At 37.8% G+C, this 16903-nt stretch overlaps 1 protein-coding gene across 1 annotated transcript in view; it reads left to right on the top strand.

Annotated features, from left to right (window-relative positions):
* The window catches only part of HSPA4 (heat shock protein family A (Hsp70) member 4), a 42749-nt gene that overhangs the window by 17221 nt on the left and 8625 nt on the right, over positions 1 to 16903 (top strand). Inside the window, exons 5-13 of the mRNA XM_024747612.1 lie at positions 2884 to 2983; positions 3642 to 3775; positions 6513 to 6757; positions 10679 to 10755; positions 12245 to 12396; positions 12890 to 12996; positions 13408 to 13541; positions 14764 to 14945; positions 15986 to 16075. Of these exons, the coding sequence (XP_024603380.1) occupies positions 2884 to 2983; positions 3642 to 3775; positions 6513 to 6757; positions 10679 to 10755; positions 12245 to 12396; positions 12890 to 12996; positions 13408 to 13541; positions 14764 to 14945; positions 15986 to 16075 (1221 nt within the window). The remainder of the gene's footprint in view (positions 1 to 2883; positions 2984 to 3641; positions 3776 to 6512; positions 6758 to 10678; positions 10756 to 12244; positions 12397 to 12889; positions 12997 to 13407; positions 13542 to 14763; positions 14946 to 15985; positions 16076 to 16903) is intronic.

The following is a 16903-nucleotide window of genomic DNA, read 5'->3' as shown; positions in this document are numbered from 1 at the left end:
TTCAAATCAAATCAAATGTGTAAAAGGGTATATGGGAAGCTTTAGCACATCTGTTACCTAGTAAGTAGATTTTCCTTCCTAGAGGTTACCAGTTTTACCACCCTGTTACAGATCTTTCCAGAGGTTTTTATGTACCCAGGCAAATATGTATAGGTCCTTTTTTACTTTCATTTTTCTTTTAGTATATTTTGGACAATTTACCTTATATATGTTCCATAGCAGTAAAGAGGTGCTTTGTTCCTTTTAGTGGAGCAGAGTGTCGCAGATTATGTGTACCATAATCTGTTTAACTAGTCTCTTTTTGTTGGACATCCAGGTTGCTTCCAGATTTTTTTTTTTTTAATTGCAAAGAATACTACAACAAGTAAACTTTAACAAGTATCATTTTGCTCTTATGTGGTAAGTTTGTAGGTTATAGGCTAAATTCCTAGAAGTGCAATTGCTGGGACAAAGGATATGTGTATTTTAAACTTTAACAGAGGTTGTTTAATTGCCCTTTAGAGAATTTGTGCTGATTTACACTTATATCAGCAATGCCTCAGAGGGCTTGTTTGACCACAGCCTCACCAGCACAGCTTATTGGTATATTAAATAATTCTGATAGATAAATAATCATAGCAAAGTGTGTGTGATTTTAATGCTGATATTTTACTCTTTAGGTAAACTAGAACATTTTAAAATTTATGAACCATTTTGTATTTTGCTTTTTGTGAAATGTTCCTATCCTTTCCTCATTTTATTTTGAGTGTATGGTATTTATTTTGATTTGTAGTTCTTCGAATATTAGAGAGATTAACTCTTTGCTGTTTTATGATGTGAGTTGCAAATATTTTTCCCCATTTGGTCATTAGAATTTTTTAATGAGTCAAATGTATCAACCCCCCCTCCCCGCCTTTTTCTTTTCTTTTCTTCCCCAGCAAAACATTCTCTTATTTTTATCTCAGCAGATGTTCTCATTTAGCACCTGACATCAAACCAAAGACCTTAGTTCGGTGGGCTGAGACCATTTGTAAACTTAGTGTTTGTAGGTCTCAGTGCCTATGAGCATCAGAGCACCTGCCCTCCCTCTGATCCCTTAGGGATGCCTAAATCTGTCTCAGGTGTGCTAACAGTGCTGGCCACAGGGTGGTGGAAAAGTCGTGGCGCTGCCATCTGCTGGGATAGGAACCCAAGCTGCGCCTTGAAAGCAAGTTCTTTTCAGGTCTCCAGATAGAGTCCCAATTATGCTTATTCAACATACTCTTGTCTGCCTGGGCTGGAATGAAGAAAGGACCATTTTCCCCAGTGGCACAAGGGAGGATTCACAAGCTGGTTTACACTTTTTAGAGCTCAAGCATCTAAGGAAGTCTTGTCTTGGGGGCTGGAGCAGTGCACTTCCAGGTCAGTGCTGCTACCCAAGGGAAACCCCAAGTCCAGCTTGGCAGCCTTTGCACAATGGGTACTTTCCCAGGATCCATGAAAATATTCAGAGCTCATCAGAACATTTTACTTATATGCAGTTTACAACTGTCAGAGGAGTTCAGGACTGTCTGGCCTGGGACTCTTATCAGGATCTCATTTTAGGATTAGTTATTCAAAGCATGAAATAAAGGGGAATACTTTTTTTTTTTTTGCCATACCATGTGGCATGTGGAACTTCCCCGACCAGGGATCGAACCTGTGCCCCCTGCGGAGTCTTAACCACTGGACCACCAGGGAAGTCCAAGAGGGAATACATTTTAAGGATCAAGGCTGCTCTTTGTAGCCCTGTTGAGGCAACTATTTCAGACATGATCAGTACAGAGAAAAGTGGGTACTCAGCAGGGCACAGCTGGCTTTCAGACCCAGACTTCTTCAGTGGTGTGGTTGAAGAGGGACTTCAGCTTGGGCATTCTATCAATAGCTTATCCTCTGCAAGGCTGGTTGACCCAGCAGGTGCAGATCAAGAGCAGCTTCAGGAGAATGAAGACGAGAGACTTGATCAGGTCAAAGGAGAGCTCCCGAGTCTGCTCCACCAGCTTCTGGCATAACAACATCTTGAAAATGAACTTGAGGCTAAGAACTCTCTAAGGACCCAGAAAAGGCTGAGCATGGCCAGCTGCTTCTCTCCGTCCTGGAAGAGATGCACGGAGATGATAGTGGGGAAGTAGGTGCTGAGCCTGTTAACGGCGAAGAAGGGTACAGACACGTTTCACCAGGAGAGGCTTGGAGCCAGGCTGTCCACACGCAGGGTCAGTAGCACAGAGAACACCAACAGGGCCAGCCAGGTGCACGAAGATCTTGAAGGTAGTGAAACCCAGCCACTGTTGGCGAGAAAAGCATCACGCATGTTGAGTGAGCCAGGGACAGCTATACGTCCCACCCACCGGGCTGCGCCTTCAGTCCCCACGGGCCTCACTGATGTCTGCCGTTGTTGCCAGGCGAGCGAGAGGCAGCGAGCAGCCCTGCCCGCTGCAGCCCTTGGCTCAGGTGTGCCACTGATCTCCCGGCCCCAGCTTGGGACCCAGCACTGGCCACTGGCGGACTCCCACCTTGACCTGCCGGTTCTTTTGGGTTTTGTGTTATATTTAGAAAATTCCATCTTTTCTTTGACGGTAAAGATTCCCTTTTATTATGGTACTCATGATTTTTAAAAAACATAAAAATTTTTGATTTGAAATATATTTTGGTATTAGGTGTATAGTAAGGATACAACTTTATTATTTTTTCTGTATGGCTGTCCATTTGTCCCAAGACTACTGAATAGTCCAACTTTCTCCTACTGGTTTGAAATACTTCCTTGGTCATATACAGAATAAATTGCTGTAAGTATTTGAGGGCGTTTCTGGATTTTACTGTTGTTTGACAGGTATATTTTAAATGAAGGATCTCCATAATACAGTAAACTTTCAAATTTTTTTATAGGTTCCTTGTTTCTATACTGATGCAGAAAGACGGTCAGTGATGGATGCAACACAGATTGCTGGTCTCAATTGCCTTCGATTAATGAATGAAACTACTGCAGGTAAGAGATTATTAACTGAAATTCTTGACTTGCTCCATCTTGAAGGTTGTGAAATCTTAAAGCCCTAGGGTTTCTTGTTCCCTGTTTTGCTTGGAGCACTTACCACCTGTATGTCATAGTATTTTTGGATACTCTGTCACATTCTGTGAAGAGTTCACCTGAGAAGTGCTTTTTCTGTATCCTCATAGCACTTACTTTGGTATTTAATTGCATGCTTGTTTGGGAAGGAATTCATTTATTGTGTGTTTGGAGTATTGCTTTGGTTTAAATATTGGGTTTTTCTCCAACTTGTGGATTGGTGGAGTTACAGGGGTGGGGTATAAAGCACCATCTCAGGGGGTAGAATATATGGGAATATTGAGATGGCACAAGGATAGTAGAAACATGGGAAGAAATGTTTGGAGAAGTGGAGGGAGTGGTTTTGGGAAAAATTGTCAAAGTTGTTGGAATTGGAAATTGGAAACGTAAGGAAGCCTAAGTGAATGTCGGCATTTAACTCTTTGAATTAGTGTTCTTCATGAATAAATCATGCAGAGCTTATAAATATTTTGAGTCTTTCATGGATCTGTATACAGAGTCTGTTTTTTCCTACTTAAATGAATTTTAAGTTTAGTACTTAAATGATAACATTATGTTGAATTTTTTTCTTATTGTGTAGTTGCTCTTGCATATGGAATCTATAAACAAGATCTTCCTGCCTTAGAAGAGAAACCAAGAAATGTAGTTTTTGTAGACATGGGGCATTCTTCTTATCAAGTTTCTGTATGTGCGTTTAATAGAGGAAAACTTAAAGTAAGTATATTTTTTCCAGAAGACTGTATTACAAGTGTATGTTAATTAGGAATTTATGAGAGACAACTTAAAATAATTGGTTAAAGAATTTTGTTTCACTAGTGGAAACTTGGTATGAGCCATCTGAACCTGAAATTAGGTAGGTAGGGGTTGGGTGGAAGTTGTAAGCCCAAAATAATTTATCAGGAGTTGACATGGTATGAAGCAAAGAGCATAGACCTTGAGGAAGAAACTCTTAGAGTCCTGAGCCTATTTTTCTTACCTATAATGTGGGGAAAATAATGCTTGCCTTGCAAGCTTACTAGGAGGAATCTTTTTTTTTTTTTTTTTTTTTTTTTTTTAGGAGGAATCTTTAACATGTAGTCCCTTCATATATCTTACACTGAGGATTGAGGAGATGATACACGTATTCTCTTAAGGTTTTGAGTGGGCTGGGAACAGGACGGAGTGACTAGAACTTGGGTGGCTGAAAGAAACCAGACTAGGAGTGATATTGTAGATGTCTGGAGACGTTAGAGCTCTGGAGAAAGCAGTTTTGTACACAGAGAAGTCTAGCAGTGTTAATGGCAGAGAGGGACCAGAGGGTGATCATGGTCACAGTTGAAAAAATTTTTTAAAAATATGTATACACATTTCCTGTATTAGTCTCTTTATTAAGGTCAATTTTATATAGAGTAAAAGGTATAGATTTTAGGTGTTCAGTGAGGGTTTTTTTTAAATTTATTTTTTAAAATTGAAGTATAGTTGATTTACAGTGTGTTAGTTTCAGGTATGTAGCACAGTGATTCAGTTATACATATATATTCTTTTTCAGATTCTTTTTCCCTTATAGGTTTTTACAAAATATTGAGTATAGTTCCCTGTGCTATGCAGTAGGTCCTTGTTGGTTATCTGTTTTATTTATAGCAGTGTTAATCCCATCCTCCTAATTTATCCCCCTGCCCTTCCCCTTTGGTAACCATAAGTTTGTTTTCTATGTCTGTGAGTCACAGTCAAATTTGATGGTATATGCTAGTTCCTCAGTGGGATATAAAATCAGTTTTCTGGCTTGGTGATTTTATCTAGAATTTGCTTAAGAGCCAAGGGTATTTTGAGTATTTAATTATTTGGGTTCTGTATCAAGGTTCTTAGTGCCAGGTCTAAACTGGTTTTCTGCTTCCAATTTAGGAGTTGGTCGAGTGGACTACCTATCCCAGAATAAGTACTTGTTTGGTTTGGAGGGCATTTTGAGTTTCTCTTTGTTACAATCCTGCTTCTTTGAAAACTGGACTTGCCTCTGCTTTATATTCTGATTTGTTTCTATGGTTTATGTTTTTTTTTTTTAATACAAATAAATCTTTGGGATGGTTGGGAAATAAGAGGTTCACGATTTTTACAGATATGAATGATGGACCAAGTGTTATTCTCACTGTTTAAGCTTTACTTTTATCCATAATAGGATTATTTCTAAATTCCATTTTGTACTCTCATTTTTAAACTTTAATTTAATTATTTATTTTAAATTTTATTTATTTATTTTTGGCTGCATTGGGTCTTCGTTGCTGTGCGCGGGCTTTTCTCTGGTTGCGGTGAGTGGGGCCTACTGTTCGTTGCAGTGCACGGGCTTCTCATTGTGGTGGCTTCTTTTGTTACAGAGCCAGGGCTCTAGGTGCGCGGGCTTCAGTAGTTGCGCGGCATGTGGGCTTAGTTGCTCTGCAGCGTGTGGGAGCAACATTGGCATTGTTGCTCCCCTGCATTGGCAGGTGGATTCTTAACCACTGCGCCACCAGGGAAACCCTCTCACCTTTTTCGACAGAAGATACTGCGCATAATTTAGCCTTGTCTTTGAGTCAAAGTGATGTGTATTAGTTTCTGCTTCATTATCAGCTGTTACTTGTCACTTTTCCAATTATAATTAAAAATTATCAAAATACTTATTATAAAATCAAATTTTGGAACATTTATATATAAAGAAAAGACATTCATGATCTTACTACAGTTTGGTGTATTTCATTCTAGTCTTTTATGAAAACAAAATTGGAATTACACAGAACTGTGTCTCGTCTTTTTTTTTTTTTTTTCCTCTCCTATGAGTTCACTTATTAAGAAAAACTTCCTGAGGACATTTAACATTCTTTGAAGAGATTGTTTTAAGGGTGTGGGTCATCACTTATTTAGCCAGTCTTCTATTATTGGATCTGATTAGATCTAGTTTGCTTCTAATCTGCCAGAGATTTGGAAAAGGATAACCTAACCTAATTAGTCTTCTATGTTGAATAGAAACAGATAGCTGTGACTTTGGACTTCAGCATATTTTCTGGTAGTAAATTGCATAGAACTAAATAAGCCTTTGGTATTATTCACAGTTTTGTGGTAGCAATAAGACTAGAACTGTACATGACATGTTAGTGTATTGGGCCTTGAATTATAATTGTTGCTTGGAGTCAGATTGGTGTAGTGGAGAAGGCATAGGTTTTGGAATTGAGGTTGGGTTTTGAATTCTATTTCTACCACTTAATAACTTTGTGACCTGCATATTATCTGATCTGTCTAGGTCTTTGTATCATCTGTAAATTGGGGATTACAATGTCTCTTTCCATAGTGGTTGTAACCATGATTAAATGACACATGCGCATTGCTTTGTTTCAACCTTAATGTCCCTTCTCGCCTTTTTGTTACAGTTTACCAGTTAAATATATATCGTGATAAAATTTTAAATTGGTTAGTTTTTGAATTAATTACCATCTTTTTTTCAAAGGTTCTGGCCACTGCATTTGACACAACACTGGGAGGCAGAAAATTTGATGAGGTGCTAGTAAATCACTTCTGTGAGGAATTTGGGAAGAAATACAAGCTAGACATAAAGTCCAAAATCCGTGCATTATTACGACTGTCTCAAGAGTGTGAGAAACTCAAGAAATTGATGAGTGCAAATGCTTCAGACCTTCCTTTGAGCATCGAATGTTTTATGAATGATGTTGATGTATCTGGAACTATGAATAGGTAATCATATTAATATTTTGATGGTAAACTGAACTGTGATGTTTCCCTACTTATATTAGCCTTAATTAGCTAATTGTTGAAATTATATGGATGTTATGTAACTTCAGTTCTATAGGTAAAAATCAGAGGCCATTCAGGATCTTGCCTTTATTTTATTTAAAAAAAATTTTATTTATTTATTTTTATGTTTGGCTGTGCCGCATGGCACATGGGATCTTAGTTCCCTGACTTGGGTTCGAACCCGCACCTCCTGCATTGGAAGCGCAGAGTCTTAACCACTGGACCGCCAGGGACGTCCAGATATTGCCTTTGATGTGAAGGCTGGGTTTGGTTAGTCTAATAACGTAGACTATTTCCAGGAAATTGGCAGTTCCTTTACATGTGCATGTATTACACGTGAGTTACCAGTCTTCATAAATTCAGGGCAAAGTGCTTTAGTGCAGGATTAAACTGAATTTGCTTTAGTCATTGATTCAGAAATTGGTGTTTTTGAGTAGTTCAGTATCACTTGAGGACAACGGGTCTTTTTGTATAATACTACAAGAATTCTGGGTAACTGACATTTCAGGGCTATCCTCAGAAATACCCAGAATGCTTCTGTTATCTGGTTAGGTTGCTTGGATGTTCTTTAGTATGTGAACTCTACTGGTAGAATTCAGGCAAGACTGATGGCTTGTTTGGAGAAGGGTGGCCTGAGCCATCTTCAGAAAATTGTGATGGAGTCAAAATTGCTTTTAATCTGCCACAATGAGATTACTGTGCCTAGTAACCAGATTTGTAGTCACCTTTCTCTTCTACTTGAAAGTGATGGTTTTCATTTTTATTAAACAGCAACTTTTTGTGTATCTGTGATGTGTTAGGGGGAATCATACAGTATGTGTTTGGCTTCTTTTGTGTCTGGCTTCTTTAACTTAATGTTTCCTAGATTCATGTATTAGTACCTCATTGCTTTTTATGGCAAATAATACTACATTTGTGTGGGTATATCACATTTTATTTTTCCATTCATCAGTTGATGGACATTTGGGTTTCCACCTTTTAGCTATTGTGATGAGTGTTTCTATGAACATTCATGAACAAGTTGTTTGAGTATCTTGTTTTCAGTTCTTTTGGGTACATAGCTAGGAGGGGAATTGCTGGGTCATGTGGTAATCATATGTTTAGCTTTTTGAGGAATCACCAAGCTATTTTCAATGTGTCCAGTGCATCTCTAGTGGCAGTGCACACTTCTCTTCTAAAAGCTCAGAAGGGACTTCCCTGGTGATGCAGTGGTTAAGAATCCGCCTGCCAATGCAGGGGACGAGGGTTCGAGCCCTGGTCCAGGAAAATCTCACATGCCGTGGAGCAACTAAGCCCATGTACCACAACTATTGAGCCTGCACCCTAGAGCCTGTGAGCCACAACTGAGCCCTCATGCCACAGCTACTGAAGGCTGTGTGCCTAGAGCCCGTGCTCCACAACAAGAGAAGCCACTGCAATGAGAAGCCCACGCACCGCAACGAAAGGGTAGCCCCCCGCTCCCTGCAACTAGAGAAAGCCTGTGTGCAACAAAGAAGACCCAATGCAGCCAAAAATAAAAAATAAATAAATAAATTCATTAAAAAAATAAAAGCTCAAATACTTATTTCACATAAAAATGAGTAAAATATAGTTACCATATGATTCAGCAGTTCCACTCCATACCCAAGAGAAATGAAAGCACATTTACACAAAAATTTATATATAAATGTTCTTAGCAGCACTACTTACAATATCCCCAAAATGGAAATGACCCAAATGCCCATCAACTGATAAAATAAACACAATGTGATATGTCCATACAATGGAATATTATTTGACAATTAAAAAAAATGTTGTACAGATGCGTACTGTAGCATGGATGAACCTTGAAAAGTTTATGCTAGATGAAAGAAATAAGTTAAACTGGATTACATTTTGTCTAATTCTGTTTATATGAAATGTCCAGAATGAGTGGTTGCCTAGGGCTGGAGGGTTGGTGGGGGAGTTGGGAGAATAATGTTAATGGTGATGAAAATACTCTTTTTTAGGGTGATGAAAAGGCTTTAAAATTGATAGTGGTGATGTTTGCACAATTCTGAATATACTAAAAGCCATTGAATTGTACACTTTAAATGTGTCAATTCTATGGTATGTGAATTAAATTTCAATAAAACTTAAAAAAAAGGAACAACCTCTACTGTTGCTGCTGCCATCTTTCTAGAATGCTCTCTACCTTTGCTTTTCATGTTTTTATTTTGGACATTTTCAAATATGCAGCAAAACTGAAAGAATTTTACAGTGAACATCCTTATCCTGCCACTTAGGGTCTACTGTTAATATTAACTGTACTTGTTTTTACCACATACCTATTGATCTGTTCATCTATCCATCCTTCCATCTACCCATCAATTTATTTATTTATTTAGACAAAGCTAAGAGTTTAAAAAAAATAGTCATTCATTCATTCATTCATGCATTCTGCTCCAGGTCTTAGTTGCGGTATGTGGGATCTAGTTTCCCCACCAGGGATTGAACCCAGGCCCCGTGCATTGGGAGCGTGGAGTCTTAAACACTGGACCACCAAACCATCATTTTAAACTGTTTCAGTTGCTACACATCCTCACCAAATATTGGTATTAGTGATCTTGAATTTTTGCCATTCTGGTGGGTGCATTCTATACCTCCACTATTTTTTTTTTTTGAGATGTAATTCATAAAAGTCACGCATTTAAAGTATATAATTCACTGGGTTTTAATATATTCATGGAAGTGTGCAGCCATTACCACAACCCAATTTAAGAATATTTTCATCACCTCATAAAGAAACTCTAAATGAGCTATCATTCTGTGAAGAGACGTGGAGGAACCTTAAATGTATATTTCTAAGCAAAAGAAGTCAACCTGAAGAGGCTGTATGATTCCAACTATATGACATTCTAGAACTATGTGACATTCTATATGACAACTATATGACCTTCTAGAAAAGGCAAAACTATGGAGACAGTAAAAAGATCAGTGGTTAGCCAGGGTTCAGTGGAAGGGAGGGATGAATAGGTAGAGTACAGAGGATTTTTAGGGTAGTGAAACTATTCAGTATGATGCTGTAATGGTGACTACTTACACCATTTGTCAAGTTATGTAGAACCCTAATTTACACTATCATGTATCAATATTGGCTCATCAGTTGTTAGAAATGTATCTTACTAATGCAAGATGTAACAGGGGAACTGGGTGTGGGGGTAAGAGGTGTATGGGAATTCTCTGTACATTTTGTTTATTTCTCTGTAAACCTAAAACCAGTCTTAAAAAATAAAGTGTATTAATTAAAGAGAAAAAAATATCTGTACCCATTAGCTGTCTTTCCCCATCTGTTCTTCCTCCCCCAAGCCCTAGGCAGTGGTTAATCTACTTTCTGTCTCTTTGGAGTTGGCAGTTCTGAACATTGCATATAAATGGGGTCAGTCATATATAACGTGTTCTTTGTGATCGGCTTATTTCACCTAGCATATTGTTTTCAAAGTTCATCCATGTTCCAGCATGTATCAGTCACTTTTATTGTTTTTGTTCCTTTTTGCTGAATACACTTGATGGATAATAGGGTTTCTCACACTATTTTGCCTGTGAATAATGCTGATGTGAACATTCATGTGCAAATTTTGTGTGGTCATGTGTTTTCAATTGTCTTGGATAGATACCTAGAGTGGAATTGCTGGGTCATATGGGAGCACTATGTATAACATGCTGAGCAATTGCCAAACTCTTGCAAAGTGGCTACACCAATTTTACATTCCCACCAGGAATGTATGTGAGATCCAGTTTCTCTCCATCCTTGCCAGTACTTTTATCTGTCTTTTTGATTTTAGAGATTTATTTTACATAAAAGTGGAATGTGATTTAACCTATTATTGTTCTTTTCCATAGAGGCAAATTTCTGGAGATGTGTGATGATCTCTTAGCTAGAGTGGAGCCACCACTCCGTAGTATTTTGGAACAGGCCAGTAAGTATCATTGTGACTGTTCATCTTGGGCTCTTTGGAAAATGTTAATTACTTTTTTTTTTTCCGGTTTTAACAAATTTTCATTGTATGAACTACTTCAGTGCAATATGAAACTTCTTTTTATCAATATCGTCCCCCGGAGGACCTCCAGTAGTGTCTAGGGAAATCTGATAGTTTTCCCAGGAAAGGTAATTAAGATTCAAAGATGGATTTAAAGTCTCAGGTATTTCATGGTGGTAAAAATTGTCTTTAGCAGTGTTGCTGTGGTAGTCTTGTAGGTTTTTTTTGTCAGTGAATCTTTTGTTGAAAAATAAGTAAAGGGAGGATATGATAATCACATACTTAACAGGATGCTTTAATTTTATCTTGGGCTAAAAGGTGGAAGTTTGATTTAGGAATGCATTACTAATGTTCCGCAAACCTTTGACAAACCTTTTCCTAGAGTCCACTCTTGTGTTGGTTGCTATTTCATGGTGTTGAGATGTACTCTAATCTTGACACAGGCTCAGCTCTTAAATCAGAATGATTATCACAGATGGGCATGTTCTTTCCATACTGGGTCAGCCCATTTCTTTAAATAGCCCTTCTCAACAAATAGTCAGTGTTTGTTGCACAAAATGTGACCAGGAAATCAGGTGAGTTTTGTTTTTTTTTTAATTTTTATTTTTGGCTGCGTTGGGTCTTTGTTGCTGCGCGTGGGCTTTCTCTAGTTGCGGCTAGTGGGGGCTACTCTTTAGTTGCAGTGAGTGGGCTTCTCATTGTGGTGGCTTCTCTTATTGCAGAGTACGGGCTCTACGCGTGCAGGCTTTAGCAGTTGTGGTGCACGGGCTTAGTTGCGGCATGTGGGATCTTCCCGGACCAGGGATTGAACCTGTGTCCCCTGCATTGGCAGGTGGATTCTTAACCACTGCGCCACCAGGGAGTTCCCACCCAGGTGGTATTAAGAGGTGTTTTATGAGTGACAGCAGAGCCTTGGTGTGTACCTTCTCTCCTTCTGATATGAGGAGATTGTACCTGTGTTATAATCTGGCCTATGCTTATACTCTGGCTGGAGTGCTGGAGTGACTAGATGTGCATCTGCATACTTTTTTTTTTTTTGCATGCCATGTCAGGGATAGTCCAATATTTTGAGGCCCTTTTATTTTCCTTATGGCCAGCTTAATTATTGATGTTTTAACATTTATTTCTGTGAGGCTGTTTCCAAGATTGTAGGACTTGCGTACTGTAGGACATTAGGTATTCCTGACTCTCACCTCTTAAGTCCCAATATTGTCGTGCCACTCTGCCCTTGTTATTTGGAGCGCGCACCTGTGTGTGTGAGCACGCTCACGTGTTATTGTGGAGGGGATTAGGAGTGGTGGGGCTTTGTTATACATTTGTGAATTATTTTGTTGTGATAAGATGTTATATTGCTCTTTTTATTTCACTGTAAAATACTAATTAAAAGATTCTTTTAATATAAATGTCTATTCTAATTGTTTTTAAATAGAGTTAAAGAAAGAAGATATTTATGCAGTGGAGATAGTTGGTGGTGCAACACGAATCCCTGCAGTGAAAGAGAAAATCAGCAAATTTTTTGGTAAAGAACTTAGTACAACACTAAATGCCGATGAAGCTGTTACTAGAGGCTGTGCATTGCAGGTGAGCTTGCTTTCTTTCACAGGTAGCCATTTATAGGTCATTGTAAATACAGCAGTGGTTTTATGTATCCAGCTAGTCTGAGATCAGCTCAGTGATCTTAAGGTCTAAGATTCTAAAACTTCTGTTTTAAAATTGGTATCAGAAGTCGTGTTCATAAATGGAATTGTTTGTACTATATAACATGTAATAAGATGAAATAAGTTACTAGAAACATACGTAAGCCTGAAATACCACTAGAATTTGGCGTATTTGTTGCATGAAGTAGTGTTATACATCAGTTAAATAAAGGTTGAGGTTAATGGAAAAGTAATGAGGAATAGCTAGATTATATGGGTGGTTTGACAAATGATAGACATTTATAAAACCACTTATTTAGGTACTATTAGGTTATTAATGTAAGTAGATGTCTTCTGAAGTCATTCTTTATAGGTATTGTAATAATTAGTTCGTATGTCTACTTGCCAAATGGAATTTTTAAAAATTATTATTCTAGTGTGCAATCTTATCGCCTGCTTTCAAAGTCAGAGAGTTTTCTATCACTGATGTAGTACCATATCCAGTATCTCTGAGATGGAATTCTCCAGCTGAAGAAGGGTCAAGGTAATAATGTTTTTTAATCATTTTTTACTTAAGTGTTAAGTCTTAGAAAATACTCTCCATTTCAAGTTATACACATCTGTAATATTTTGCCGTAGTGCATGAAGCAAAATGATTATTTAGTCATTCATCAGAATAAGTTTGTGTCCTTACTAGCTTCTTTTATTTGATCCTGCTGAAATAATTGCTGCCTTTTATGTGCTGATTGAAGTATATATATATGTTTAAAACTGACACTAGACACACACACACACATACATATTTTTTTTCTTAGGAACTCTTATAATCTGCAAACAGTGCCAGTTGAGAAGAGTAACTAGAGCTATACAGTAATTACAAATCTAGAATACATGGGTAAAAAGTGTTAGCAATGTCCTAAATTTGTGTTTTTGTCTTTTTCCTCTCTCTGTTCAGTGACTGTGAAGTCTTTTCAAAAAATCATGCTGCTCCTTTCTCTAAAGTACTCACATTTTATAGAAAGGAACCTTTCACTCTTGAGGCCTATTATAGCGCTCCTCAGGATTTGCCCTATCCAGATCCTGCTATAGGTAAGTAAAGAATTGGGAATTAAAAAAAAAAGAAATTATGTGTGCTTGGGAGAACTGGAATAGCAAAGCAAGTAGAATATGCTGAAATTTAGGATTTTAGATCACACGCACAAAAAAAACACTTTCAGTCGTATTACCAGGTTTAGAACCAGCAGGATGGTCATTATTTAATTGGATTTCCTATTGTGGACTGTAGTTCTTGTTTTCTTTTTTTTTAATTAAAATTTTTTTAGTTTAGTTTTTATTTTTATTGATTGATTGATTGATTGATTGATTGATGCTCTGTGCGGCTTGCGGGAAGTTAGTTCCCCGACCAGGGATCGAACCCACGCCCTCGGCAGTGAAAGCACAGAGTCCTAACCACTGGACTGCCAGGGAATTCCCTGGGCTGTAGTTCTTGGTTAATGCACATTATTGTTATACCTTGTGCATAATGTGGTGCTAGTTACTGAAAGGAGTTGAGGAGATTCAATTCTGACCCTAACATAGAGTTAGGTGTACACAGAAAATCATTAGAAAATTGTGATAATCAGTATCACAGGTTATGGAACCATGTTGGCTTGAGTCTTCATTGACTCTGAGAAACTTAGAATCTGGATATAATACCAGTCGAGGAGAGAGAAACTAGAGTTAATATGATAATTACGGAACTAGAATACATGGGTAAAGTATTAGGAATATCTTGAACGGCACTTAGAAGCTTGGAAAGTTAACCTACTCTGTTTTCCTCATTTGTAAAACAGGACTAGGTGTGATAATTCATACTTTACCGAGTTTTACGAATTAAAAAACATAAGCAAAACCCTGGTATAGTAACTGAATCTAGAAATGGCAGTTTCTTGATAAGTCACAAGCAGTATGGAATCACTGGGGTTTTCAGTAGAGGAAAGTGGGACAAATCTATTCTAGGAATTTATCTGGCAGTAGCCTATAAAGATGAATTGGAGTAAGGCACTGGAGGGAAGGACCTGTTTGAAGAGTTAGGAGGTACTTGAGTCCTTAATTGAGACAAGATAAATAAGAGTTTGACTATTTGTGAGAGAGGAAGGAGAAATCTGATGATTTAGTAAGATTCTAAGAGTGCCCACTTTGCTTATTTGAAGTATCATGTTACTGACCTTCCACTGAGAAATGGACATAACCTGGCAGTATGGGCATGTATTTGTGTTTGAATTCATCCTCTTAGGTTATGTGTTCTCTTTTATCTTTCTTATGTCCTTAGCTCAGTTTTCAGTTCAGAAAGTCACCCCTCAGTCTGATGGCTCCAGTTCAAAAGTGAAAGTCAAGGTTCGAGTAAATGTCCATGGCATCTTCAGTGTGTCCAGTGCATCTCTAGTGGAAGTGCACAAGTTTGAAGAAAATGAGGAACCGATGGAAACAGATCAGAATGCAAAGGAGGAAGAGGTAATCTAGACAATCTTATACCATTTTAGGCCATTCATAATGGCTCAGAGGTGACACTTGTCTAGAAATTCTAGCAAATAGACTGGGTGACAGAGCTGCTGAGAGTAGGTTTGCATGCGTACCCCATCATATGTGAGCTAGCACAAAGTCTTTATACAGAATTTGTATAGAAGTGGAACATAGTTGGCTTCCTCCTTCAGACCATGCACCTCTCAATTTGACTTATTCTTGGTTCTTTCTGATTACTGGGGAATGCTGAGTCTCAGTTGATTATTTCCACAGGTAGCGTAGAATTCACACTCATTTGTTGGAATTATGCACTGGGTCTTGTACTTACTGTGTATAAAAATCAAGGCTTGATAAAACTATAAATGTTTGGGGTCTCATCCCCACAGATTTTGTTTGACTTGGTCTGGGCTAGAGCCCAGGTGTCAGTTTTAAAAGCCTCCAAGGTCATTATAATGTGCTGCAGGCATTGAAAGCCAGTGTGATTCAAGGTCTCTACAAACTTCTCCCTTCTTTGTCATTTCTGTCAACCTTTGTTCTTTTAACACCTTTAACAGAATTTTCAAGGTGTCCACCTCCCCTAATGTACACAGTGGTTACATTAGGGGAGGATGTAAAAGGCTGATTTAAAAACTGCTAGAAAAAGTTAAGACTTTTGAGAGAAATGTATTCATGAGGAAGCTAGGAGAAACTCATGCTTTCTTTGGATTTTATTGTGTTAAATATTGCCACGCTGTGTGCTTATAAGTACTGCTATGGTTTTACAATGTAGTTCTATAGCCGCTCCTATTTATATAAGGACAAGGCAAGAGTTATTTCCATTGTACAGATGTAGTAACCGAGATCCAGAGAGGAAAACTTTCATGTTCTAAGTGTAACATATGTGTTATAGCTGGAATTTGAGTCTGGGTTGTCTGATTGTTGGTAATTAGTAGGAATTCCACATCATGTGATTTTGCCAATGTGTCATGAAGGTTGCTTAGTCTTTCACTAGTATTTCCTAGTTTCAGGATTTGATGTGACCTGTTTTTCAGAAGATGCAAGTGGATCAGGAGGAACCACATGTTGAAGAGCAACAGCAGCAGACACCAGCAGAAAATAAGGCAGAGTCTGAAGAAATGGAGGTATGAATTGTGTTTTAGAGTATGATTTGCCATCTTTTTACATAATGGTTTTGGCTGACATATTATGTCTTGGAAGGGAATTATATTAGAAATCTTCATTTATCTGAACAGTCTTTAAAGCAAGATTTTGTAGTATGGTTGGAAAGTATCTTTGGCAAAATGGTCTTTGAACTTCAGTCTGGATGGTTTGTGGGACGGAAACACTCAGAAGCCCTAGTTTTACTAGGCTAGTGATTGGTTTATGCTGGTTTCTGAATGGCTGTTACTAATAGTCATCCTACCCATAATTTATTCTTTACTAATAAACAATGAAAGGTGTTTCTTTCAAATTTTGTCAACTCTCTGAAACTTGTCTTTTTGTTGAAATACAGTTTTCAATAATAATGTTTTGAAATATATTTTGTAAATAATGTTAATATTTATCCCAAGTATTTAAATGAATATGTAGCATTTTTGGATCCTTTACAACCTGTTCTTTAACTTTTGAGTTTTCATGTTTAAATTTTGTCATCAGCATTGAAAACAGCATTTCTTTCAAATTATTTGACATTGCAGTGTATAATTTCATCTTCTAATGTATTTCTGATTGTGGCATTTAAAAAAGTTTGGCAGAGCCTTTAGGAGGCTTAAGTCTGGTACCCATTTTCATGTCAGTTAACAAATTTTATTCCTTTAGCTGTGCAAATAATTGTAAAAAAAAAAAATGCAGAGGAAATCATCCTCATAGATGCTTTAGTGTACTGTAGGCCTTTTCCAAGGTGGAAGACCTGTTATTGCCTGGGTTGGGGGCAGCAGTGGGCAAGAGAAGTACGTATTTTTCTGTGTTTG

This window comes from Neophocaena asiaeorientalis, unplaced genomic scaffold, assembly GCF_003031525.2.
Source record: "Neophocaena asiaeorientalis asiaeorientalis breed wild unplaced genomic scaffold, Neophocaena_asiaeorientalis_V1.1 scaffold599, whole genome shotgun sequence".
NCBI classification, from domain to species: domain Eukaryota; kingdom Metazoa; phylum Chordata; class Mammalia; order Artiodactyla; family Phocoenidae; genus Neophocaena; species Neophocaena asiaeorientalis.
The sequence above is the reverse complement of the archived record's forward strand: the minus strand, read 5'-3'. Positions and strand labels throughout refer to the sequence as shown.